This window comes from Myiozetetes cayanensis, unplaced genomic scaffold (genome assembly GCF_022539395.1).
Source record: "Myiozetetes cayanensis isolate MyiCay16 unplaced genomic scaffold, myiCay2020 scf21, whole genome shotgun sequence".
Classification (NCBI taxonomy): Eukaryota; Metazoa; Chordata; class Aves; order Passeriformes; family Tyrannidae; genus Myiozetetes; species Myiozetetes cayanensis.
The window spans coordinates 6637617-6660421 of record NW_026087423.1 but is presented as its reverse complement, the minus strand read 5'-3'; the positions used below and the strand labels follow the sequence as shown (position 1 = coordinate 6660421).

At 57.0% G+C, this 22805-nt stretch overlaps 1 protein-coding gene and 1 long non-coding RNA gene across 2 annotated transcripts; both read left to right on the top strand.

Moving 5' to 3' along the window:
• Window positions 1-2553: 2553 nt before the first annotated feature.
• Window positions 2554-3684, top strand: CRYBA4 (crystallin beta A4). The gene is made up of 5 exons (XM_050317971.1): window positions 2554-2592; window positions 2693-2811; window positions 3013-3154; window positions 3245-3387; window positions 3537-3684. Exons 1-5 carry the CDS (start codon window positions 2554-2556, stop codon window positions 3682-3684), a joined length of 591 nt encoding a protein of 196 aa, XP_050173928.1.
• Window positions 3685-5256: 1572 nt separating this feature from the next.
• Window positions 5257-12619, top strand: LOC126641385 (uncharacterized). Its single transcript, XR_007629246.1, has 3 exons — window positions 5257-5381; window positions 6002-7853; window positions 8089-12619. It is a non-coding gene; the product is annotated as an uncharacterized LOC126641385 (long non-coding RNA).
• The last annotated feature ends 10186 nt before the right edge of the window (window positions 12620-22805 follow it).

Here is a 22805-nt window from a genome sequence, read left to right as displayed (position 1 = left end):
AAATCCCTAACAAAAAGAAATTATTGATCCCCTCTTTTCCCGAGGTTTTTCAGCGGCCCTGCTGTGCCCGTGATGTTGCTGGCTGTGGGGGCTGCTGCCCTGTTACCCTGGGCACTGCCCCAGTCTGGTTCTCACCTTGACACAGGGCAGTGGTTTATGATTCATGATTTCAATTGTCGCCACGGTTTTTGCCCAAATTTCTAATTTAACCTGCCCTCCCTTCCTCTGGAAGCCAGGGTAGATGTTCTACCTGTGCTGCCTCCCCTGTGCATCCTGGGCATTAATCAGCAGGTCTCACCCACCCCCTGCTCCTGACTCCGCTTCCTCTTCCAACTCACAGCACCTTTGAAATTGGGCATTGGAAAAACATTTCAGAGGGACTGATCTCTGCTCCTGATGGCTGCTCCATGTTACTCCGAGCACACAGCAGCTCCATGGTTTTCCAGAGCTGGTGCTGTGGCAGGGCTGACAGCAGGGATCTGTCCTCCGTGGTTCTTGAGCGTCCCAGACACAAAATCTCTGCCCTCCCCATGGACCATCCCTGCCGCTGGCTGCAGGTGCTTTGGAAAACCCCTCTCTGCTCCATCCCACGCTGGCACAGGGGTGCCTGTGGGATATGCAGCTCCAACAGCAAAGGGCTGCCCAAGCAGCAGATGCCCAGAGTTGGCACAGTAAGGCTGCAGAGGGCACAGGCATGGCCACAGAGGTTTGTTCTGCCCTGGTGAGTTCCACTGCCCACGGAGCTCCCGCTGCTGCAGCCCTGCCCAGTGATGAGTGGCACTGTGGGTACACCCAGCACAGCCCAGCTCAGTGCCAGGACACAGCGTGGAGAGCAAGCACGTGGTGGTCACTGTGCTAGTGGCCAGCACAAGCTGAGTTTAGCTCAGGCCACAGCGAGAGGTTGGGGACAAACTGTGTCAAAAGGCTTTTGCTGGGGTTGCAGGTGTTGGGACAGCTTGTGAAGCCCTGATGCAGCCAGGGGTGGCTGGTTGCATTGAGTTCCCAGGGTGCTGTGTTTGCCTGCTCTGCCTTCCCCCCAGTGCCTGGGGCTGGCAGGGCTTCAGCTGCACGAATGATGCTCCAGCTCAGCCCCCTGGAAGTTTCCTGGCAAATGCTGTCCCAAAACATAGGACTCTCTGGGAATATGAGTTTTCTCATTTGTCCTAACAGCGTCCATTGACTGCTGCCTGCTCCGAGGCACAGGCTGGGTGGGTGCCTCTGCCCAGCCCTCGGAGCCCTGGCACACTCCTGGCACCACCCCAGGATGATTTGTGAGGTGTGGGGGTCACTGTGAGTAAATCTGAAAGGTATTTGTGTTCCCAAAATGTGGGCACAGCAGACTCTTTTCAGGGCACAGAAGCAGGAGGCTGCTGCAGTGCTCCTCAAATCATGACCTACACCTCCAGTCCCTCGCATGCTTTTGCAAACCCATCCCTCACTTCCCATACCCTTGGTCCCTGCTTGTTACAGTGTCCCTGGCTGCTGTGTGCCCAACCTGCAATGAACTACCCTGGATTTCAGGGAGAGCTGCTCTGCCCTCCCAGGGAGAGCAAGGGCAGATGTGTCCTTCCTCCCACTTCCCAGAAATGGGTGAGGAAACATCCCCGTGCCCCCAGTACAGGCAGTGCTGCCCACAGGCAGGAGGAGCACTGCCAGAGTGGGGACACAACCCCAGCTCAGCCCCTCGCTGGGGAGAGCATGCAGCAGAAATGTTGGCAGACCCTGGGGGCAATGCCCTGTCTCTGGAGCTGTGGGGCCGGGGGTCAGAGCCCTGGTGGGCCCGCTCAATGTCCCGGCTCATCAGCGTCTCTGACACGTTGCCTTTGTTCTGCCCGGTCCCTCCTCCCCGCCATGTGCTGAGTTAGGGGTTTCAGTAATGCTCCCCTGGGCTCTGTCTCTATCTGGAGGCTATAAAAACCCAGCCGGAGGCTGCAGGACGTGTCACCTCCCTGGGCACGAGTGCCTCACCCCAGGTAAGCGCCAGAGCCTAGGGCATCTGCCCCATCCCCATGGCTGGGGCCTGGGAGCAAACAGTTGCGGGAACATGTGGAGGAGCGTCCAAGATCTGGGGTTAGACCTCACCTTGGCACATGAAGCAGTGCCAGGGGATTGGGGGACTCGGGGGTTGGGAGATTGGGTAATCAGGGGTCATCGCTGGCCATGGCAGTGGCAGGGTGCTGATACTCAGTGTGGGCACATGGCCACCTCCGCAGCACTCCCAGCTCAGCACTACGCTGCCTGCACTGGCTGCATGCACGGGTGCTTTGGCTCAGGGATCTGCCAGTGGGAGGAGGAGTCTCTCTGGGCATGGGCAGGCAGTGCTAGGATGGCTGCCAGGGCCAGGTGCCCACTGCTCTGCACAGCCCGGGCAGCAGCAGCCCTGGGTGGGCAGGGAGAGCCCCAGCTCCATGCTCTTCTGCTCCAGCAGGGAGCAGCCCCCTTGTTGCCCCTCACGCTGCTGGTGAAGGGATGTGCGTGGGCTCCTGAGGGCATTTCATCTGGGCAGAGGGCATCTTTAACAGTCCTGTTCCCCTGTGCCCTGGCAGAACCACCATGACCCACCGCTGCAAGAGATCCTCTGGTCTCTGGAAGGTACGGGAGCCTGGGCAGGACCAGCACTGCACCCTTTGAACACCTGGGCATGGGGCTGCAGCCCCGGAGCCTCCTGACTCCCTCCTCCATCCCCCCCCAGATTGTGGTGTGGGATGAGCCTTTTTTCCAGGGCAAGAAGCTGGAGTTCACCACCGACTGCTACAGCATCCCAGAGCATGGCTTCAGCACCGTCCGCTCCTGCAGGATCGAGAGTGGGGCGTGAGTGGGGGTCTTGGGGTACTGCCACCCCATAGTGCTGTGGATGGAGAGGGGTCAGGCGATGGAGGCCTCCAGTGCCTTTTGCCACCTGAGCCATGGGGCCGCCTCCGCCGGACACCCGTTGTGTGCAGCAGGCACAGCCCTGGGTGTGAGTGGGGCGGTGGTCACCCCGAGGGTCTCAACCCCTTCCCACCCCTGTAGGTGGGCAGGCTTCGAGCACTGCGGCTTCCAGGGGCAGCAGTTTGTGCTGGAGCGCGGCGATTACCCGTGCTGGGAGGCGTGGAGCGGCAGCAACGCCTACCACGTGGAGAGGATGTGTTCCTTCCGCCCCATCGCCTGCGCCGTGAGTGTCCCCGCCCCGGTTCTCCCACGGGGTAGGCCAGGTGAGCCGGGCAGGGCGGCCGTGCCAACCCCGTGCTCCTCTTGGACGCAGGACCACGGGCGCAGCCGGCTGATGCTCTTCGAGCAGGAGAACTTCCAGGGCAAGCGGGCAGAGATGAGCGACGACTGCCCCTCGCTGCCCGCCCTGGGCTGGGGCAGCAGCACCGTGGGCTCCTTCCTTGTCCGCTCCGGAGCGTGAGTACCGGGGGCTCGCACCCTGCCAGGACCCAGCACCGAGGCTACGCGGCGGGGCCGAGGATGCTCTGGCACTGCCGGCACCCGCAGCGCGGGAGCTCCACGGTGCTGCCAGCCCTGAGCCACCGCCGCTCTCTGCTCTGTCGCAGGTGGGTCTGCTCGCAGTACCCGGGGTACCGAGGCTTCCAGTACCTCCTGGAGAGCGACAGCCCCGCGGGCGAGTACAAGCACGTGCGGGAGTGGGGCTCCCACGCGCAGACGGGCCAGGTCCAGTCCATCCGCAGGGTCCAGCAGTGACCGTGCTGCCGGAGCCCCCGCACCACCGGCCACACGCCCTGGGCACCGCCTGTCCCGTGGTCCAGTGGGGGCAAAGCTCAATAAAGGCTCAGTTGTCCAAGGCGGCGCTGGCAGTTGGGGAGGGAGGACCATGAGGGTGTGTGGTCGGGAGTGATGTCATGTGTGGGGGCAGAGGAGGGGCTCTGCAGGGGCAGAGACGGGGTGAGGGGTATCTTTTCTGCCCATACAACCAGGATATGTCCCTGTCACAGGCAGGCAAAGCCCTGCACCAACCCGGCTGCAGGCTCAGGGGCTCTGCAGAACCCCCACATCCCACTAACCCATAGACCCCATCTGCTCCACCAGCACCTGCCAGGGTCTGGAAGGAGCTGCAGGACCCAGCAAGGTGCAGGTGCACTCTGTGCACCTATCCCCACATTCATGTACACCCCTGCGCCCACCCAAGCACCCATCCTTTACCCAGTGTGCAGCCAAAGCTGGAAATGTGGCAGGAAAAGGCTGGTCTGGAAAAATTCCTCATTTCAGAAGAGCTATGGAGAAAAGGTTTGATGTGATGAAAATGTCCCATTCATGACATTTGCAGTAGCAGGGCCACCAGTGGAGGGAATGAGGAATGCTGCCCAGAGAGGGATTCTATCCACTGGAATCACAATAAAAAAGGCAAAATAGAAGAAGAAACAAAAAGTTTTGGGATGGGCTGAGTGAAACCCTCCTGCACCCCAGGGCAAAACCGTTCAGGGCTGGCAGCCAGCGAGACCCAAGGAATGGAACTTCCTGGCCTCTCCATGGCCACATATGGGGGGGATCCCTGTCCTGGGCCCCCCCCCCTTCCCCCCGACCCTGCCTAGCTCCAGAGCCCCAGGAGGGTGGGGGGTTCAGCACACAGTCAGACACGGTGGACAGCTGGCGGCGGGACCGGGGGTCCCCAGGGACCCGGTGGGGACTTGGAGAACAATGCAGGAGCCCAGCAGCTGCACAGCGCTGAGGAGGGGCTGTCACATCCCTCTGACCGAGAGTGGGGCTGTCCTCTGGATGGGAGCGCTGTCCTCGGGCAAGACTGTGTCACCAGGCTGGTCTGGGTCTCTTTGCCATTCCCCCTACTGAGACCAGCCACATCCTGCCCACCACGTCCCCAGGGATGTGCCCGCAGCAGCCCCTGACCAGCAACCCTTCTCCCGTGTCCCTTGGGCCACCCCAGGTCTGTGGGATGCCCACACCACCCCAAAAGGGCTGTGGGGAGCCCGTGACACCAGGGGGGACCGTGTCCTGGCAGGGAGGGATGACAGTGGCCTTTCTATCGGCTGTCGTGTCAAACGGGTTCCCGGGGTCTCCTGAGGTGGGATCGGTGCAGGGGAGGTGCGGAATGAGTGCAGAGAAGTGCGGGAAGGGTGCGGGGAGCGATGCGGGAGCAGTGCTGGAAGCAATGCCGGAGCGGTGTGGAGCGGAGAGCGGTGCGGGAGCGGTGAGGGGGGAAGGTGACTCGGCCGCATTTCCAGCATTAAAATTTAATGCGAGTTGCAGCATCCTCCTACGCCGTAGGTAGGGCCGGGGGGGCCGGGGGCTGCGGGAGGAGGAGTTTGCGTGGCCGCCTCTTCCTCAGGGATGCTCTGGGAAAGCTCCAGCACAAAGGAGCGGCGCGGCGGGCAGAAGCGAGCGGAACCGGCGCCCCTCAGCCCCAGTCCGGCCCCCGAGAGCAGGTAACGCTCCGCGGACATCGCCCCGCTCCCTCCGGATGGAGGTGGGGCACCGGTGGGGTCTGGGGCCGGGGGGAGCCGGCGGGCCGCCTCTATCGCGGAGCGGGAACGGGGGTCGATGCTGCCCCGGGACTCGGGGGGTCCTGTGGGCATCGCTTCGGGGGGTGCGGAGCCGGCAGGCGGGGCTGCTACCGCTGCACCGTCTCCAAAAAATACACCCCATCCCTCCCATATGTTATTCCCTGGTTATATATAATCCCACGAGAGCCTCGCGCCCCGGCAGGAGCCCCCCTTCCCGGGGGTGCCAGGCGGGGCAGCCCAGACCCCCTCCCCTTTGTTAGGGCAGGGGCAGCCGCGCATTCCGCAGCGTGTTCCCGGCCTCATCCCGGCCTGGCGGGCGATCCCGGGTGATCCCGGTCTGGAGGTGGCACCGGGCAGCCTGGCCCACCCCGGACACAGCCTGCAGCCCCCGGCCCAAATCAGAATTAACTGCTACACCACTTTTGTTTGTTTGTTTGGTTTTGGTTTTGGTTTTGTTTGTGGTGTGTGTCTTGTTTTGCTTTTTTGTGTGTTTTTTGTTTGTTTGTTTGTTGTTTTTGTTTGTGTTTTTTTTTTTTTTTCAGAATCCTCACCAAGAATAGGGCTCCCACCAGGTAAATGGATTCTTTCCTGATTTTCAATGCCCCTGGGAGCAATTGTAGCCAAAGTGCTAGCTTACTGCTTTGTCTTGTAATCCCCATTTTCTCCTAAAGCTGGTGATCCTGGGTGGGGATAAGGGCCAAGGCTGGGGCCAACACTCCTGGGACATAGCACAGCCCCTCCTTCAGAGTTAACCTGCCAGATGCTCCTCTTGCGGAGCCATTTTCTCTCCCTCATTGTCTCGCAGCCTTTTGTGTCTGAGAGTAGGTCCTGCCCGGGGACTCAGGAGGAGCCCAGAAATAATCAGTTTTTATGGCGTTCTGGGTTTGCAGGGAGCCTTTCACACCCTCAACCCTCCTTTCTCCCAGGCTGCTCAGCCCCAGAGCTGCAGACAAAGGTGGTAGTGCCTGGCACTGCTGCAGCAGCACAGGAGCCTGGGATGTGCCAGAGCCTGGGCTCTACTGGATGGCAGCAAGGATCGGGCAGTGCTGACAGGGCCCAGGGCAAAGGTATTTGGCCACCCTTCTGGGAGCTGGGGGACTGGGGTGCCCAGATGCCACATCCCAGAGATCATCTCTGGACACAGGCAGTTCATGGCAATGCTGTGCCTGCTGTGGCCTTATCTCCCTGCCTCTGCCTGCCGTGGAGCCTGTGCTCCAGTCCCTCCCTCCTCACTCCATAGTGGGGGGGTTAGCCCCTGTTTAACCCAAGTGCTCACTGGCACCGTATGTGCCACCCACTCTGTGTGGCAGAGGAAGCTCCAGCTCATGGCTGACAATCACTGCTCACTGTGCCCCAGATGAGTGTTTAGCTGAGCCGTGCCTGCACAAAATTGTTTTCCCTCCCTGTCTCCTGGGATGTGTTTCATTCCCGGGTGAGAGAGGCCATCCCACAGCCATCATGTCCCGCCTGCCCCACCACAGGCGCCTCCCGCTCAGATCCCACCTCCTGTTCAGATCCAGGCAGGGGATCCATTTGCCAGATGCTCGATGGCATCTCCTGAGCTCATTCCTGCAGCTGGGTTGCAAATGCCGCCTGGACATGGTGTCCCCATGGGAGGGACTGTCCTGCCAGCAGTGCCTGCGGCGTGTGGTGACAATAAACCGCGGGAAGCAGGAGCAGATCCGCAGCTGAACTGCAGAGTCATCACGGCCCACCTCCCCCAGGACCTGCTGCAGTCCTGGCTTTTCCAGGCAGGCAGGGCAGGAGCAGGAGCAGGAGCAGGAGCAGGAGCAGGAGCAGGGGAAGAGGAGCAGGGCAGAAGCACAAACAGGGCAGGCAGTGTGGCTGGCTGCAGACATGGGCTGGCTTCTGTCACCAGCCACATGTCCCAATATCTCTGTGGGGGTGGAGTAGTGCCCACCACAGCACAGCTGTGACTGCTGGCCACCCCAGTACAACTGGTGCCTGAGAAACCACAGGGTCCCAGTGACCCAGCTTAACCACAAGACAGGAGCAGAGCTGGCAGAGGCAGCAGTGGCAGTGGCAGTCAGTCCCTGCCCCCAGTGCAGGGGTTCCCGCAGCAGGCAGGGACAGTTTGGGGCATTGCCACCGTTTCTGATGTGGTGGTTCCTGGTGCCCCCCTGTGCCTGGTGGTGAGTCTAGCTCCCCGCTCTGCGAGGGGAAAGGGACAAACTGCCAGGCTCCTGCCAGCTTGGCTTGGCTCTGCCTGAGGATGGTGCCGTGTTGCTCTCCCTTGCTGCGTTGGTTGTTTCTTTTGCAGCTGCTAATGACTGACCTGAAGTCTGTTCACACAGTCCCCTCGTGGCCACCATGACGCAGAGCTACACAGGATGGGGGGACATTGCACAGCACTTGCGTAGCTGGTGACCACAGGTAGGACCCCCGGGGAGGGGACACAGGCTGTACCGGCCTCATGCTCTCCTACCCCTTGCAAGCTGGGAGGGCTCTGGGCAGCCAGAAGTCTTCCTCCCCAGTGGTGTCCGGGGAGGGGGGTCACACCATCTCCAGGGCCACCTGCATGAGAGGATGTGTCCCATAGCTGTGCTCACCAGTGGGGAGGGGGTGGTTGCCGCGCTGCCCAGGGTCTCACAGCATCTCTGCTCCCCAGTGCCACCACCCCAGGGGCACGGCCCCAGCTCCTGCCTGGCCAGACCGGCCGTGCCTGGAGGGGAGCCAGGCTCGGGGAGACGCCGTCACCGATCGCACACGATGCCGGAGCCAGGCCAGCCCCAGCAGAGCACCCTGGTGCCCGGTGCCTTGGGCCAGAGCCACGAGCCCGGCCACTGCGGGGGACACAGCCGAGGACAATGCGCTGGGGACACCTGAGGACACGGGTCTGCATGTGCACGCGGTTTTTCTGCAAGGTGCTGGGGTCCCCTTCCCTCCCGCTGCTCCACCCCAGCCATGGGCAGGATGAGACCTTGTCCCCTTCCCTGAACGCAGTGTAGGGAGAGGGAGAAGCGGAAGGAGACAGGGATGGAGCTGTGCCAGCTCCTCAATGAGACACAATGGCCAGAGCACAAAGGGACTCTGGTTGTCCCCACTGATCCTGCCTATCCCTCTGGCTGTTGATGAAATCCTGGTGCTTCCTGCTCTGGAACTGTCTTGCAATATTAGTGCCATGTCCCAGAAGGACCCTGCCTCCACTGCCCTTGGGGAAAACATCTCGTTTGTGGAGCAGCCTGCAGTGTGTGGAGGGACATGGGCAGTGAATCCTCCTCCCATGACCTCTATAGGAGTGGCAGTGGCCCCATAAGCCGTTGGGCCATGACCATACTGAGCAGTCACCCAGCCCATGTCCATGCACAGGAGAGAGAGATGGAATGAGGTGGGCTGGGGGCTGAGGGCAGACACAGCTTGTGGCAGGTGTTACAGCTTTAAAGTCCAAACTGGAAAAGCATCCTCCTGGGGACCGGGAGGAGTTAGTGCTGCAGGAGGAGGTGACCCAGAGGGACACAGGGCAGACAGTACCCCACCCCAGCCCTGTTTCTCAGGGCACAGTGCTCCTGCCACCTCTCAGAGCACTGCTTAGCCCCACGGAGAGGCAGCTTCTGACAGGAAAGGGGTAAGCTATGGGCCACTTTTCCTCTGCTCCATGACATGGTTTTCCCTACTGAATCTCTTTCCTCCCTTCACAGGCAGTGGGAGCTCAGTGGAGACCCAGAGCAGCTCTCATGGTCTCTGCAGAAGCCCTGCTCTTGCAGAGCTGCCCATAGCCTTGCCCCAGGCATGGTCAGTGATGCTTTCACCCCTTCCCTCTCTGCTTCTTCCAGCTCCTTTAGTGCCCTGACCTGAGTCACTGCCTGGCACTGCTGGGACTGTCTCCTCCATGTATCCAGTCTCTCATCCTCACTAGTACCAGGAGTGGGAAGCACACTCAGTGTGGGGACACACTGATCGGGCATTTGATACCTCACTGGCCTGGATGAGAGGGGCAGATCCTTGCAAAGCATTTAACTCAGAAACAGGTTACATTATGCAGGTTAAAACCCTCCAATAACACCTTCCCAAATCTCAATGTGGTAGCAACGCCCCAAAATGCCTCCTGCTCTTGTGAGCCAGAGCCCTGCTGTTCACTGGGCCTGCATGCTGCTGCTGCGCTCCGACATTAACCTACTAACCTGCTGGGACCCCGTGCCCTCACCGGGGGCTGGCACAGCACTGGCACACGGACTAACCCACTAACTGGCCCCAGTGCATGCCCTACTAACCCACAGCCAGCCCTGCCTCGTGCCCACTAACTGTGGCAGCAGTGCTGCCTTTAAAGGGGAACGGAAAAGCTGGGAAAGGAGGTTTGGAAGTGCCAGGTGTCAGTGCCAGGCTGTACAGGCAGGGACGGGCAGGGGCAGCCCCAGCTCTGAGCAGGAGAGGGGACTGGCAGCCTCTGCCCAGTATTGGGCAGGAGCAGTGTCTGTCAGGCCCTGCCCACACAGGCAGCCCTAGCCCCAGCTGTGAGCAGGAGGGAGGACTGGTGGCCCCTGTCCATGCAAGCAGCCCCTGTCCTGGGCAGGAGAGAGGACCAGCAGTCCTTGCCCCAGACAGGAGAGGGAACCAGCAGTCCCTGCCCTGGGCAGCCCTTGCCAGCACGAGGATAGGGTTTCTCCTCGCACGCCCTGCCCGACTCTGCCCGTGAGCCTGTTGCTGACTAGGAGCCTAAAACGGTTTTATCAGCAGAAGCTTTTCAGTTCCTTTTTAAGCCAGTAGATCTGTGTTACTAACACATTCCTGAACTGAATTAAACAAACTAACCATTGCTGCTTTTCTCTTCATTTCTCTTCCAGTGTGTGTGTCCTAAGGCAGACCGGTGCCCTGCTTCTGTTACTAACCTGTACTTCTGTTAGCACTGTACTAATCCTTCCTGACCTGTTTCTCTCTTGCTACTAACCAACTCTCTTTGCATTTTGCCTCTCAGATGCTATTTGCCATGACAAGTGACGGTGGCTCCTCCTGGACTTCTAGTTACCAATCTGCAGCACCCCAATTTTCAGTGCTGCTGAGCATCCCTGGCTCCCATTCGGTGTGATGGGAAGGAAGATGCTTATACCAGAGGGTTTTGAAAATTTCCCTATTTGACTTCTGTTTTCCAAGAAATTTCATGTGGCACAATGAGGAAAAGAGGCTGAGAGGCAATAGGACAATACAAAACCATTAATAATGACCAGTAATGGCTGTAAAGATCCAGCAAACCCAGAGAGATTCAGCCACAGAGTGATGCTATTGCCCATGAGCCCCACCAGAGCCTGAGTTTGGGGCTCTCCTGGGGCCCCATGTCACCCGTCATGGGGAATGGTCTTGTGTTGCTCCCTGAATTGGCTCACGGGCACTCCCGGGCTCCTCTTTTCACTCCCTTTGTCTTTCCACAGTTTATCTTGTGCCTGGTGCATGTGGAAGCTGTTGCCAGCAGCGTGGCCGTGACTAACCATACCTGTGTGTGACCGCTAGGTTGGTAACGAGCCAAGGGCAGGACGGGGCAGTGGGTGTCAGAGGGGGCTCTGCCATCAGGCTGTGATGGGGGCACAGCCTGGGCTTTGCTTTCTGTCTGTCTGTCAGCCAGAGGAACCTTTCCGGCCTCTCAGGGGTCCTGCCAAGGTGAAGGCTCCAGGACCTGGCCCATCAGCGTAGGTTTGGACATGGGCTATTGACCCAGGGCCAGGCACCAGCAGTGTCCAGGACTGCCATGACCAGCGGGGCAAAGCCAAGCCCTGTGTGCCAGCAGAGGATGGTGGCCCCGTGCTGCTGGTAGGGACGGGCTGGCTCATGAGGACACCCCAGACCACAGCTGCTGTGGAGACACAGCAGTGTGGGGCTGCCCCCACCAAGGGTCAGGGCAGCTCTGTTAGGGGGTTACAGATCTGGACAGCATCCAGCTCTGGCTGCTCTCTCTTGGCTTTGCCATATGCTCACTAACCCCACGATGAGGGTCTGCCCAGTCACTGTCACTGGCTGGTGTCACCATCACAGCAGCTCTCCTGCCTTCCACTGGAAGGCAGAGCCAGAGAGGGGTCCCCTGGATGGCTGGGCGCACCCCCTGATGCTGCCACTGCCCCTGGGCATCCCAGCTCTGCACTGACCCAAGCCTGCTCCTTTAGCTGGGGTGTCACTGGGCTCTCAGGCTGATGGGGGTCCCCTTCTCACCCAGCTCCATGTCTGTCCAACCTCCACTTTGTTTCACTAACCATGTGCCTACCCTTCCTCCACACAGCTGGCATCAGGGTGGGTTTTTGGGCTGATGTTCCTGTTTGATGGAAGAGGGACACAGGGCCCTGTGGTGGGCAGAGGGGGAAGCAGGGTCACGGGGACAGAAATGGGCTAGGAGGACAAGCCAGGTTGGGCACAGGGTGGGCAGGTTCAGGGCTCCTGCACAGGAAGAAGCACCACCAGCACTGAGCTGGGGTTGTCAGAGCCCACCAATGTGAGGGACTGTTCCTCCCTGCCCCACAGACCCCTCTTTCTGCTCCAGAGCAGCCCTCCTGCACCCAGGGGGACCTCCTCAGGCTGGTCACTGAGGGGAGTCCTGTAACCACAAGTCACCCTGATAGCCAAGAGGATGCCCTGGGCAAATGTGGTCCCGCACAGGCAGCCAATGCTGCCCACAGACCCCTCGGGGGGGACGTGGCCACCAGTGTCCATGGGTGGCTGCTCCCCCTGCAGAGCCACCACTGCTGAGCAGAGCAGGTCTGGGGGGCAGAGGCTTCACCAAACAGCCTGGTTGCTCCTCTCCTCTGCTCCAGCACCTTGGGACTCCCTGCCCCTGCTCCCCAATTCCTGCAGCTGGCAGAGGAGTTGGTCAGTCTATCTGTCTGTCTCTCCCAGTTTGCTGGTGCAGGGAGGTGTGGGGCTGGGGCACCCCAGCAGCGACACGGGCAGAGGTCAGAAGGTGTCACCCAGCACAGTCTTGCCCAGGGTGCTTCACACCAAGCTGGTCCCTGCAGGACCCCACATCAGCCCCATGTCAGCATGGTGGGAGCAGGCACAGCCACACTGGGACTGCACTGGACACTGGTGTAGGGTGTGGGGATGCTCTGGGCCAGGGGGTCGGGAATCCCGTGGGTCACCAGGGCCCCGAGGATGAACCCACAGCCCCGAGGATGTCCCTGCTGTCTGTAATGTCTACTGTGAACATGGCAAGTGTGCAACCACCCTGCAGTCTGGTGTCTTTGTGAGGTGTGGGAGGCTGGGGGAAGCGAGTAGGGTGGGGCTGGGGGTGCCCCAGCTCTCATGGGACACACTGTGGGGTGTGGGGTGGTCAGGACAGATATTTCTCACCGCAGCCACCTCGGCATCCTGCTAAGCAGCCGGGGCCGTCCGGGGTGGGTGGCGGGACAGGAGGATATAGAGACGCCCCTGGCCCTGAGTGGACGGTCCTGCGAGGTCGCAGGAGGGGGGTCACCCCCCGGGCACCGCTGAAGGGTGGTCCTGGGGGCGGCGGTCAGGGCGGGCAGCGCGGGGTGCAGTGCGGGCACAGACCCCACGCCACGCTCCCAGCCAGGAGACCCCGCGACGGGGCCCTGCCCGGGGGTCGGTCGGGGAAGCCGCGAGCATCGCGGAGCGGGGAGGCAGAGACCGGGGGCTACGGGGGCGGCAGGGCGGGCCGGGGGTCCCGGGGCACCCGCCGGTACCGGGCCGGGCCAGGTCGGGAGGGCGGCGGCAGGTGGAGCTCGTGCTCCAGGAAACTCCCTGCCCCTGCTCCATCCCTGGAAGTGTTCAAGAAGGCCAGGCTGGACGGGGCTCGGAACACACTGAGCTAGTGGAAGGTATCCCTGCTCATGGCGGAGCAGTGGAACGACATGAGTCCTCTTCCAGCCCAAACTATTCTATGGTTCTGTGATTCCAGCCGGGGACACGATGGTCACACGGAGCAGGGCGCGGCGCCTGTCCGTCCCTCTCCTGTGGGGGAGGCTGGAGACCCCCCGGCTGTCGCGGGGAGGGGTCCCGACTGCATCCCCTGCCGGGCCATTCCCGGCGGAGCGGGAAGGCAGCATCCAAACCGCCGTATTTATTTTCCGTGCCGTGAGCAGCATTTTGACATGTCACAGCGAGTCTCTCCAACGCGTGTTGACAGGGAATGTGTACAAGCAAGAGAAATGCTGTTCATTTGCATTAGATTGCGCCGCGGTTCTGTGAAATGGATGCGTGGCATTTCACAGAGCGGCTGCGAGCGGCGCTGGGGTCTCTGCCACTGAGGGGCCCTGAGGGAAGGGCTTTGCGGGAGGGATTGTTAAAGCCCCGAGCACCTTTCCCAAACGCCCCGGTGCTGGCCATGGAGCTGCCGAGAGAGCTGGGCAGGCGGGCAGGATGGTAGGCCAGGGAGCAGGTCCTGGGCAGCTCTATGTCCGGAGTCCCGAGAGTGCAGGAGGCTGCTGTTGCCATGGGAGCTCATCCCCATCTCATGCCCCTGCTCTCAAGTCCCTCCCCTGCCCCTGGCTCTCCCACTGTCTGGCATCCCCTGTGCTGGCTGCTCACCTCTGGGCAAGGAAAGGCTTCCCTCCCCCAGAGCCGTGCCCACCGCCAGGAATCTTCTTGTTTCCCAGGTACATCTTCTTGTTTCCTGGCACATCTTGAAGCAATTAAAGTCTCAGTTACAGAGCTCTGCATGTGTGAAGCCGCTGTCCTTCTCTCTTCCACCTTTGTAGAACAAGGCAGTGGTTGCAGCTGGTTGGCCACCAGGATAATGGCTTTAGGCTGAGAGAGAGTAGGTTTAGATAGCATATTAGAGAAAAATTCTTCCCTCTGAGGGTGATGAGGGCCTGGCACAGGTTGCTCAGAGAAGCTGTGGCTGCCCCATCCCTGGAAGTGTCAGCTTGGACAGGGCTTGGAGCAACCTGCTCTAGTGGGAGGTGTCCCTGCCCATGGCTGAGTGTGGAACTGAATGGTCTTTAAGGCCCTTTTCAACCCAAAGCATCCTGTGATTCCATGACATGCCCAGGGTTCTTGGATCCCGGTTTCTGCAGGAGTGACTGCATTTGGGCTCTCCCCTCTGCTGACAGTGGGCTCTGGGCCTGCGCTGCTGCACTCTCATTAATACACGGGATTGTGAGGCGATCCATAATTAGATGCTAACTGAGTTTTCTCTAAGTTGGGTGAGGGAAGGTCACCAAGGTAGGACTGGAGTCAGCTTATTGTTATTATCAATCAATAACCTATTTATTTTCCAACATTCCTATTAACCTCTGCGAGCCACTCGCCGTTTCCCTATGAAAGGGCTGTGCCGCTGCTTTGCTGACTGGACAACTCTGATTGAAAATGGAGCAGTGACCTGACCCCAAAGGCAGAATCCAATTAAAATCATTTTCATTTGTAGATTAATATTTTTTAACATGTTCTACATCCCTTGCTTCAGCATTTCACACAGGAACTGCTGCCTCATTACACGAGCACCTGTATCAATAACGCCATAAGGAAATAATTACAATTAATAAGCCATGGAGACAATAGGACCGTCCTTTTCCAGGACTGAGGGACAGTGCCCAGTTGTGATGTGCCAGCCCTGTAGTGGCAGTGACCAGGATGCTTATGGCTGGTGAGACAAGGATGCTGTGCTGGTGGCGAGGAGAGGGTGGTCTCAGCATCTGGCTCCTTGTGCCACTGTCCAAGCACCAGCCCCAGGGAGGAGGGTGGGTGAGGGTCACTGGTGGTCCAGCTTGTGCTGATGGAATAGACCAGATGCCCTGGCGATGGGCACATCATAACACACAGAGTCCCACCCTCAGCCCATCGCAGAGCCTGGTGCTGAGCACTGCTGAGAGCAGTAATTGCCTGATGGAGCTCGGTCTCAAGGTAAAGTCTATTATTAATAACGTGACTTTGATAATAAAAAGATTAAAATCAGGTTTATGGTTTGCTGACTGCCCTTTCCACACTGTAATCATCCCTCATTCATATTCATGAGCCTCTCATTAGTAACCACTGCTTACAAGGCGGCTAAACAGCCCAACCCTTCAGCAGCCTCCATCTCCTTAACTGCTTAACTTGCTCGCTGATTACCAACATCAAATTAACTCTGCAGAACGGATCTAATAAGCTTCCTGGTGGCTTCAAACCTCCTTGAAAATTGCTCTGATGTCTCCATGGGGCCCTATTTAAAAAAATCCTTCCCCTGTGAGAAGAACGGGGAACTCATCAGGCTGCAACCGCAGCTCTGCTGGTGCCCGGTTTCACCCGGGCATCCCAGGAGCTGCCCCTGCAGCACCCACCAGAGCAGCCGTGCTTCGTGTGGGGTTTTTGCAAGGGGAATGGCTGTTTGAACTGATGAGCTGTTTTCCCTGATCCTTCATTAAACACTCCAAGACTTAATTTGACTATTTGGTGGCTTGGGGGTTGTGTAACAAAAGAATAAATAAGAACGACCTTTCCATTTAATTACTTTTTTTTTGAGATGTGGGAAATGCCTTGACTTTCCAGCAGTGTGCGTGAGGCATTTAGGAGCAAGGGGGACCAGTCCAATGATGCTGACCCCAGTCTGGGCCAGGTTTGGGGACAGCAGGACACCTCATAGTGCTGGGAACAGCACAGTGCCATGAGGGACAAGTCGTGGGCTGGAGATGAGACTCGGCACAGAGTATGGGGGTAACTCCCTGGTAATTAGCTCTGATGAACATCTCAGCATGTCCCAGCAGCAGCCAAGGCTGTGTGGAAGAATGCTGGTGCCGAGCATCAGGGAGTGAGGGAGCCTTCCTCCCTCATTGCCATGGCAACTGCGCATGAGGGGCTGGGGGGATGCATCCCTCCCATTACACAGACCACCCTGGGGCGACTGTGGAGATATCCCTGAAATACCCTCTGAGAGGGATGGGTGGGCTGCACCTGCTGGGATGTCATGGGGCACCATCACCCAGACCCCCTCTGGTCCCCAGCCCACCTGGTGCTCAGGACCCCCTGCACACAGCCAGACCCACTGCAGCCAGGTGGGATGGGGCATCCAGCACTGAGAAATCCCTCAGGACAGCAGGCAGAGCTGGCTGCAACTGCCCATGCCTGCGAAAGCTGTGCACGGTGAAAGGCTGAGCCCCCAGACCCTTCCCTGTGTTTGCCAAACTCCTGGCACAGGAGCCCCCTGCCTTGCCCAGTGCTGATGGAGCAACCTGGGTGGCTGCAAATTCTCACATTCAGCTCATATTTCCTGCCTGTGGAGAGTGCCTCTTGCAGCAAGGCAGAGACAGGTGAGATTTAGTAGGCAGAAAGCAGAGAATTTGTGTATGGATTCCCTAGTTTGTGGCACCTGGGGCTGGGAGGGGGAGGAGGCAGCAGCCAACAGTGCTGACCACGGCCCTCAGTGTCCTGGATCCCTCGTTCCAAGGCTGTGAGGGACAGGGATCCTCCACTTGGTCCTGAGCCGTGGAACTCCACAGCTTTGAGGTCTAACACTGTGCTGTCCCCAGAGCCAGCAGCATTTCCCTGAACAAGCAGAGGAGTCAGGGATGGTGTGTCCATCTCCTGCCCTGGGGTGGGCAGAGGATCCTGTAGCCCTGCTGCACACAATCACAGCCCCACACCATTCCAGCCCCACTCCATCCCTGTCCCACACCATCCCTGAGCAAGGAGCCCCCTGTGGAAGAGCCTCCCGAGCCACAGCTTGGCCACAGGGCAGGCAGAGGGGCCGGACACGCAGGCTGGAACAGGCGCATGTGGCCACCAGCTTTGAGCAGGGGAGGAAGGGCATCCACAGCCTTCTGCCCAGCCAGAGGAGACCTTTCTCACCTGGCCCTGGCCCAGCTCAGATATGGGGCCCTTCAGGCAGGTAGAAGCCAGTCTGCACCCTAACCCCCTACTTTCACTTCCCATTCCTTACCCACAACGCTCCTCCCTGCACATTCTCCCTACATTCAGGCTGATATTAATAATGGCTTATTTCAAGCTTTCAGCCCACCTTCTCCCAAGAAAATATTTATCCTGAGCTCCATTTTCCATTTCTTTTCAATTACCCTGTGTCTGATCACCACCCCACAACTCTCCTCTTTAGCCATGAACACAAATCCTATTGCCTTTTCTCTTTCCGTGTATTTGCCCTTTGATTTAAGCTGCATTTTCTCCTGTTTTCATCAGTTCTGGCCCTCTCCTGCTGTATATCTCCCTGTTTATCTACTTTCCAAAGGCCTCCTCCTATTTCTCCGTCCCGGATCAATACGGCTGCAGAGCCGACTGGCAGCTCCTTGCTGCTGCTGCCTGTAGTTTTTCTTGGGGGACTTGTCCAGTATTTCTTGTTAAGCTTCTGTCTCAGCTTGTTCCATTTCTCATTAAGTTTTAGCACTGGCATTGTAGTATTTCTTGTATTTCCATGCTGCCCAGCAGATCTCTTGGAATTCTTAATGGCAAGGCTTAAAGCCTCCTCTTTAGTGGGCTCCTGAGTCCTCTTGGACAGGCTGGAATAGACAAGCAGAGAGACACTTGGATTTTCAGGTGATGAAAAGAATGTCTCTGGCTCCAAGGTGGGCCATGATTTTTTGTTATAAAAGGGGTGATGGGGATTATTTATATTTTATAGCTGCTTTTCCAGAGGATGCGTTTCACGGGACCATGGTTTGTGGCAGTGCTGGAGACTGGGTGGCAGCACCCAAGGCTGGAGGACAGGGATGTGCTGGGGTCATGACAGCTGGAAGGTCAGAGCAGGGCAGCTTCCACAAAGCCTGCTCTCTGCCCCCTGACAATCCCAACTCATGATCCCTGAATCCCTGTCCAGTTCCAAGATGCGACCCCTGCATACCTGGCCAGCCCTCAAACATGACCCCTGAATCCCTGTCCCATTCCAAACTGTGACCACTGAATCCCTGACCAGTCCCAAACAATGACCCCTGCATCCTGGCCAGGTCTAAACCATGATCCCTGAATCCCTGGACAGCCCCAAAACATGACTCCTGCATCACTGGCAAGGCAGCAAACATTCTGGCTATTCCAATATTTTTTTTTCTATCTGCATCCCTCTCAGAATTTTCTTTCCAAGAGAAAGGCTGCTTTTAAAATCCACCCCAGCTTTCCAGCTGTCAGGAGCCAGCAGATGTATTGCTCTCCATGGCTGCATCTCTGAGTATTAAACATGACGCGCAGCCGCCGCCATGCAATATTTCCTCGGATGCCACGGCACCACGGGAGCCAAACAGTGTCCTTTAAAATCAAACCAATTTTTCCTGTCTCCTCCACAGAATAGTCTTATTTATCCACACTCAAGCAGCTGTTACTGCAGGTTAACCAAAGGTTGTAAAAACATTTTTCAAATGCCCTTAACTTTGCGTGGTTTGTTATTGGAATTATTAATCTTGGGTTGAGGCTTTTTCCCTTAATCAGATTTGTATAAAAAAAGGAATTCTGGTCCTTCCATGCCCTGTGGAGCACTCTGCTCACCCAGCCTGGAGCCTTCGTGGGCAATGCTGGGGCCATGGATCCTCTCCACAGTGCCTGGAAGGGATGGGGATAGGAGGGATGGGGATTGTGTGATGGTTCAGTCCTTGTACTACTGTGCTAAATCTCTGCCTGGAAAACCCCTTGGTGCATTCCCACATGCAACCCCCTGAGTGCCATTTCCATGCAGGTGATTCCCTCACCCAGGAGGGGAAACCAAGGCTGATGAAATCCAATCTCCAGTTCAGTCAGATCGGGATAATTTGCAATGAACTAAGCAGAAGAGAATTATTATTAAATGCAAATAACAATGAAATAAAGCTGTTTGGGAGCTGCTCTGTGATGCACCATCCACATCAGTCAGGGGGATGTTTAACCCGGGCAAATACATTAGTGCAGGTAGTGACAGGTGTCACTACCTGGTCAGGTGTCCAGAGCTGCCCAGACCCTCATTACATCCCTGTTAGTGGGGGACAGTGATGACATCAGGGGGAAATGGAGGGAAACCAGAGCTCTGACACAGCCTGGGCACAGGGGAGCGTGGTGGGCAGGGGGACAAGAGATGGCAACAGGGGCAGGGCATGGTTGGAGGTGTCTGACCCACACTGAGGAGCCACGGAGCATCCTGATGGTTGTGCATCCCTGTAACTCGCTCACCAATCCCATGGCTGACAAAGATGTATTTTTAGCTGCTGCAGCACAATTAAGTCTTCTCGTTAGTCTCAGGAGGAGAAGGAGGCTGTTGGTTTACTTGCAAATGCTTGAGGTAATTCTCTAATGGCTCCTCCACCATTACACAGACACTGTTTTCCATCTCTTATCATATGTAATCCCTAATGATTCCTCCGTTATGTCCTGTTTTATTAAAGCGCCATTGAACTATAGCCTATTGATTTAGATTTCACAGACAATTGAAATTTAAATTGACTCCAAATTGAATGTCTCCATGCAATCTGTGTTCTGCGCTAAAGATAGATAAAATGCTTCTATTTTTGATAACAACTTATAGCGGAGGCACATTTTAATTTCAGGAAGCATGGAAGGGCATCAGGATTTCCATGACAATGACAGGTGGCCAGGGGGCAGCGGGTTCCTGACCCCCATGGGCATTTGCCATCACTGGGGGGCTCAGTGGGAGCTGCAAGCCAGCATGCAAGTGGTCATTTGTGTTTGAGTAGAGAAAAATGGAATTAATGCCATGAAGGATATGGCCAGGGAATTCCTGGAGGGCTCTTGGCTTACTGAGCGCCAGCTGAGCCGCCCCAGGTGCCAGTGGGGTGCCTGGCCACCAGTATGCTTTTGATAGAATCATAGAATCACAGACTGGTTTGGGTTGGAAAGGACCTTACAAACCATCTCATTCCACCCCCCTGCCATGGGCAGGGACACTTTCCACTAGACCAGGTTGCTCCAAGCCCTGTCCAACCTGGCCTGGAACACTTCCAGGGATGGGGCAGCCACAGCTTCTCTGGGCAACCTGTGCCAGGGCCTCACCACCCTCACAGGGAAGAATTCATTCCTAATATCTGGCACTGAAAAGGACCCACAAGGACTATCAATCCAGCTCCTGGCCCTGTACAGGACACCCTCAAGAATCACATCAGCAGCACACAGAGAGCAGAACTGACACAGTGTACAGTCAATACAGGGCACCAGAGGGGAAAATCCCACTGGACCCCAGAAGTCTGCCACATTTCACTCACCAAATCAAAGGCTAAATCCAGCTCTGGGGGTGCGGAGACCTATCTGGGACAGAAGCCCATTACCAGGAGCACACAGGAGCTGTGGCTGGACCTGGCACCACAGCTGCCCATGCCCCATCCCTGCTGTCCCCACAGAGCACGGGGTGAGTGTGGACATCCCTGCAGCTCCAGGGCCCTGTGCCTCCACCTCCAGGAGCTCTGGTGTAAATAATCAAGAGTTACAGGCTGAGATCTGCCACCGGCTCTGCTCATGTGCCTCCCGCTGGGAATAATGTCTGTGTTACAGCCGACCTTAATGCCAGCAGAGATAATTCTTCCCATGCAATGAGCTGTTTATTGGCTGATGGATACAGCCCTGTCAGGAACGGCCATCCCCGCAGCCCTTCCAGCTCCTGTGCAGGGATGGGAGTGTAGGGGGTCCTCTCTGGCTCTGGAGCATCCCCCTGATGTCCCTCAGCAGCACTGGTAGCCCAGCCCCAGAACCCCTCCAAGACAGGTGCACAGTAGCATCCTCGGAAATGAGAGACTGGGAAACATTCCTGAGCATCCCTGAGCAGCATTTCTGGGGGAAGGTCAGCTCTGAGCAGTGTGCAGAGGGAGGGGTGGCAGATCAGCCAGTGCTGTGCAGGACAGGAAGGATGATTTCCAAATGACATCACACATCCATTGTGGCATACAAATATTGTGGCCTCAGTTTCCACCAGGGGAGGTTCAAGTTGGACATCAGGAAGAATTTCTTCACAGAAAGGTCTGCCAAGCACTAGCACAGGTTACCCAGAGAAGTTGTGGCTGCCTCATCCCTGGAAGTGGTCAAGGCCGTGTTGGACAGGGTCTTGGAGCAACCTAGTCTAGTGGAAGGTGTCCCTGCCACAGGCATGGGACAAGTTGAACCTTAACGTCCCTTCCAACCCAGGCCACTCTATGATTTCATGACTTCCCAGTCACTGGGTCTGTGTGTGGGATGAGTACCCACTCCAGGGATGGGGAGATGACAGGAGGCCTAGAAAAATCTGCTGACACTGATGTTGCCCACCTGGAAGGTCAGCCCACCCCCAAACACCTCTGCTTAAAATCACCTGCCTTTAAAGCCCACCAAAACTTCTACAACCAGAGCTGTCACCTAATTTCTCAGGGCACCGCAGTTTTCTACGAATGATAGACAGTAATTAAAACTCAGCTAATAACCTCCTCACTCCTGACATTTCTACAGGGGTTTTCTTCACCATTATCTACATATAGATTAAAAATTGTAATTGGACCAGAGATAGGGTTAGAAAAATCCACCCCCTTCCCACTGATCATTTGCTAGTGAATGACACTTGGAAATTTTATTTAATCTGAGGAAAATTGAGTTGAACTCCTGTAAAAGTTGAGTTAACATGAAGTAGCTTGCATTGGGTGGAAAATGCACTTGGCTGAGGGATGGGCAAAAAGAGTGGGAAAGGGAATGGAGCAGCAACAGGGATCATATCAATGTTTCCACAATGAAAAAGTGAAAAATTGAGGAATTGATGATGTTGGCAGCTTCATGTGCTTTAAAGATTCATTGGGAGCAACCAGACAAACTGAGAGTTAAACCAGATTCACCCAGCTCTTCCCAATCTCTATCCATCCTATCCTATGGCTGATGCTTTCCTGGGATGCCCGAATGGCTGCCCAGCTGCCCTCTAGGCATCCCTGGAAAGTGAAAATACTGTGAACTCTGTGCATCCTCCCACCCATCCCAACCCCACGATGACTATAGACACTTAATTATGACCTCAATAATTATTATACCATGGAATTAGTAATGGGATAATGACAGCATTTATTGGAAGTAGTGACATATTAACTAAGCAGGGCAGTATTAATTGCAATGGTGAATTATCCTCATAGACACTATTTCAATTCTTGTTTTGTCACTATTACGTTTATGACAGCAATAATTACATCTCTAATATACTCATTATTGGGGGATATACAGAATAAGTCTGGATAAATGCAGCAATTAAGGGATAATGTTCCTGGTGGGGAGTTGAGGAACGAGAAATGATTTTGGAGGTTGGTTTTAAGGACTCTCCTGATGGAGACAACCATTGGTGGCCCAGCTGCTGGCTGTGCCATGGAATGAGGGCTTGGCATGGGGAAACATCCAGTGATCACATTGCCCCGAGACCTCAGAGACCTAAGCTCCCGGAGATAAGGGTGGTTTGAGCAGGGATGTCAGTCTGGGAGGCCCCCATAGGCAGGGGTGCCCAGGGATGCCTGTCTGGGGGTGCCAGTGAGCTGGGCTGCACAGGGTGCCCTCAGA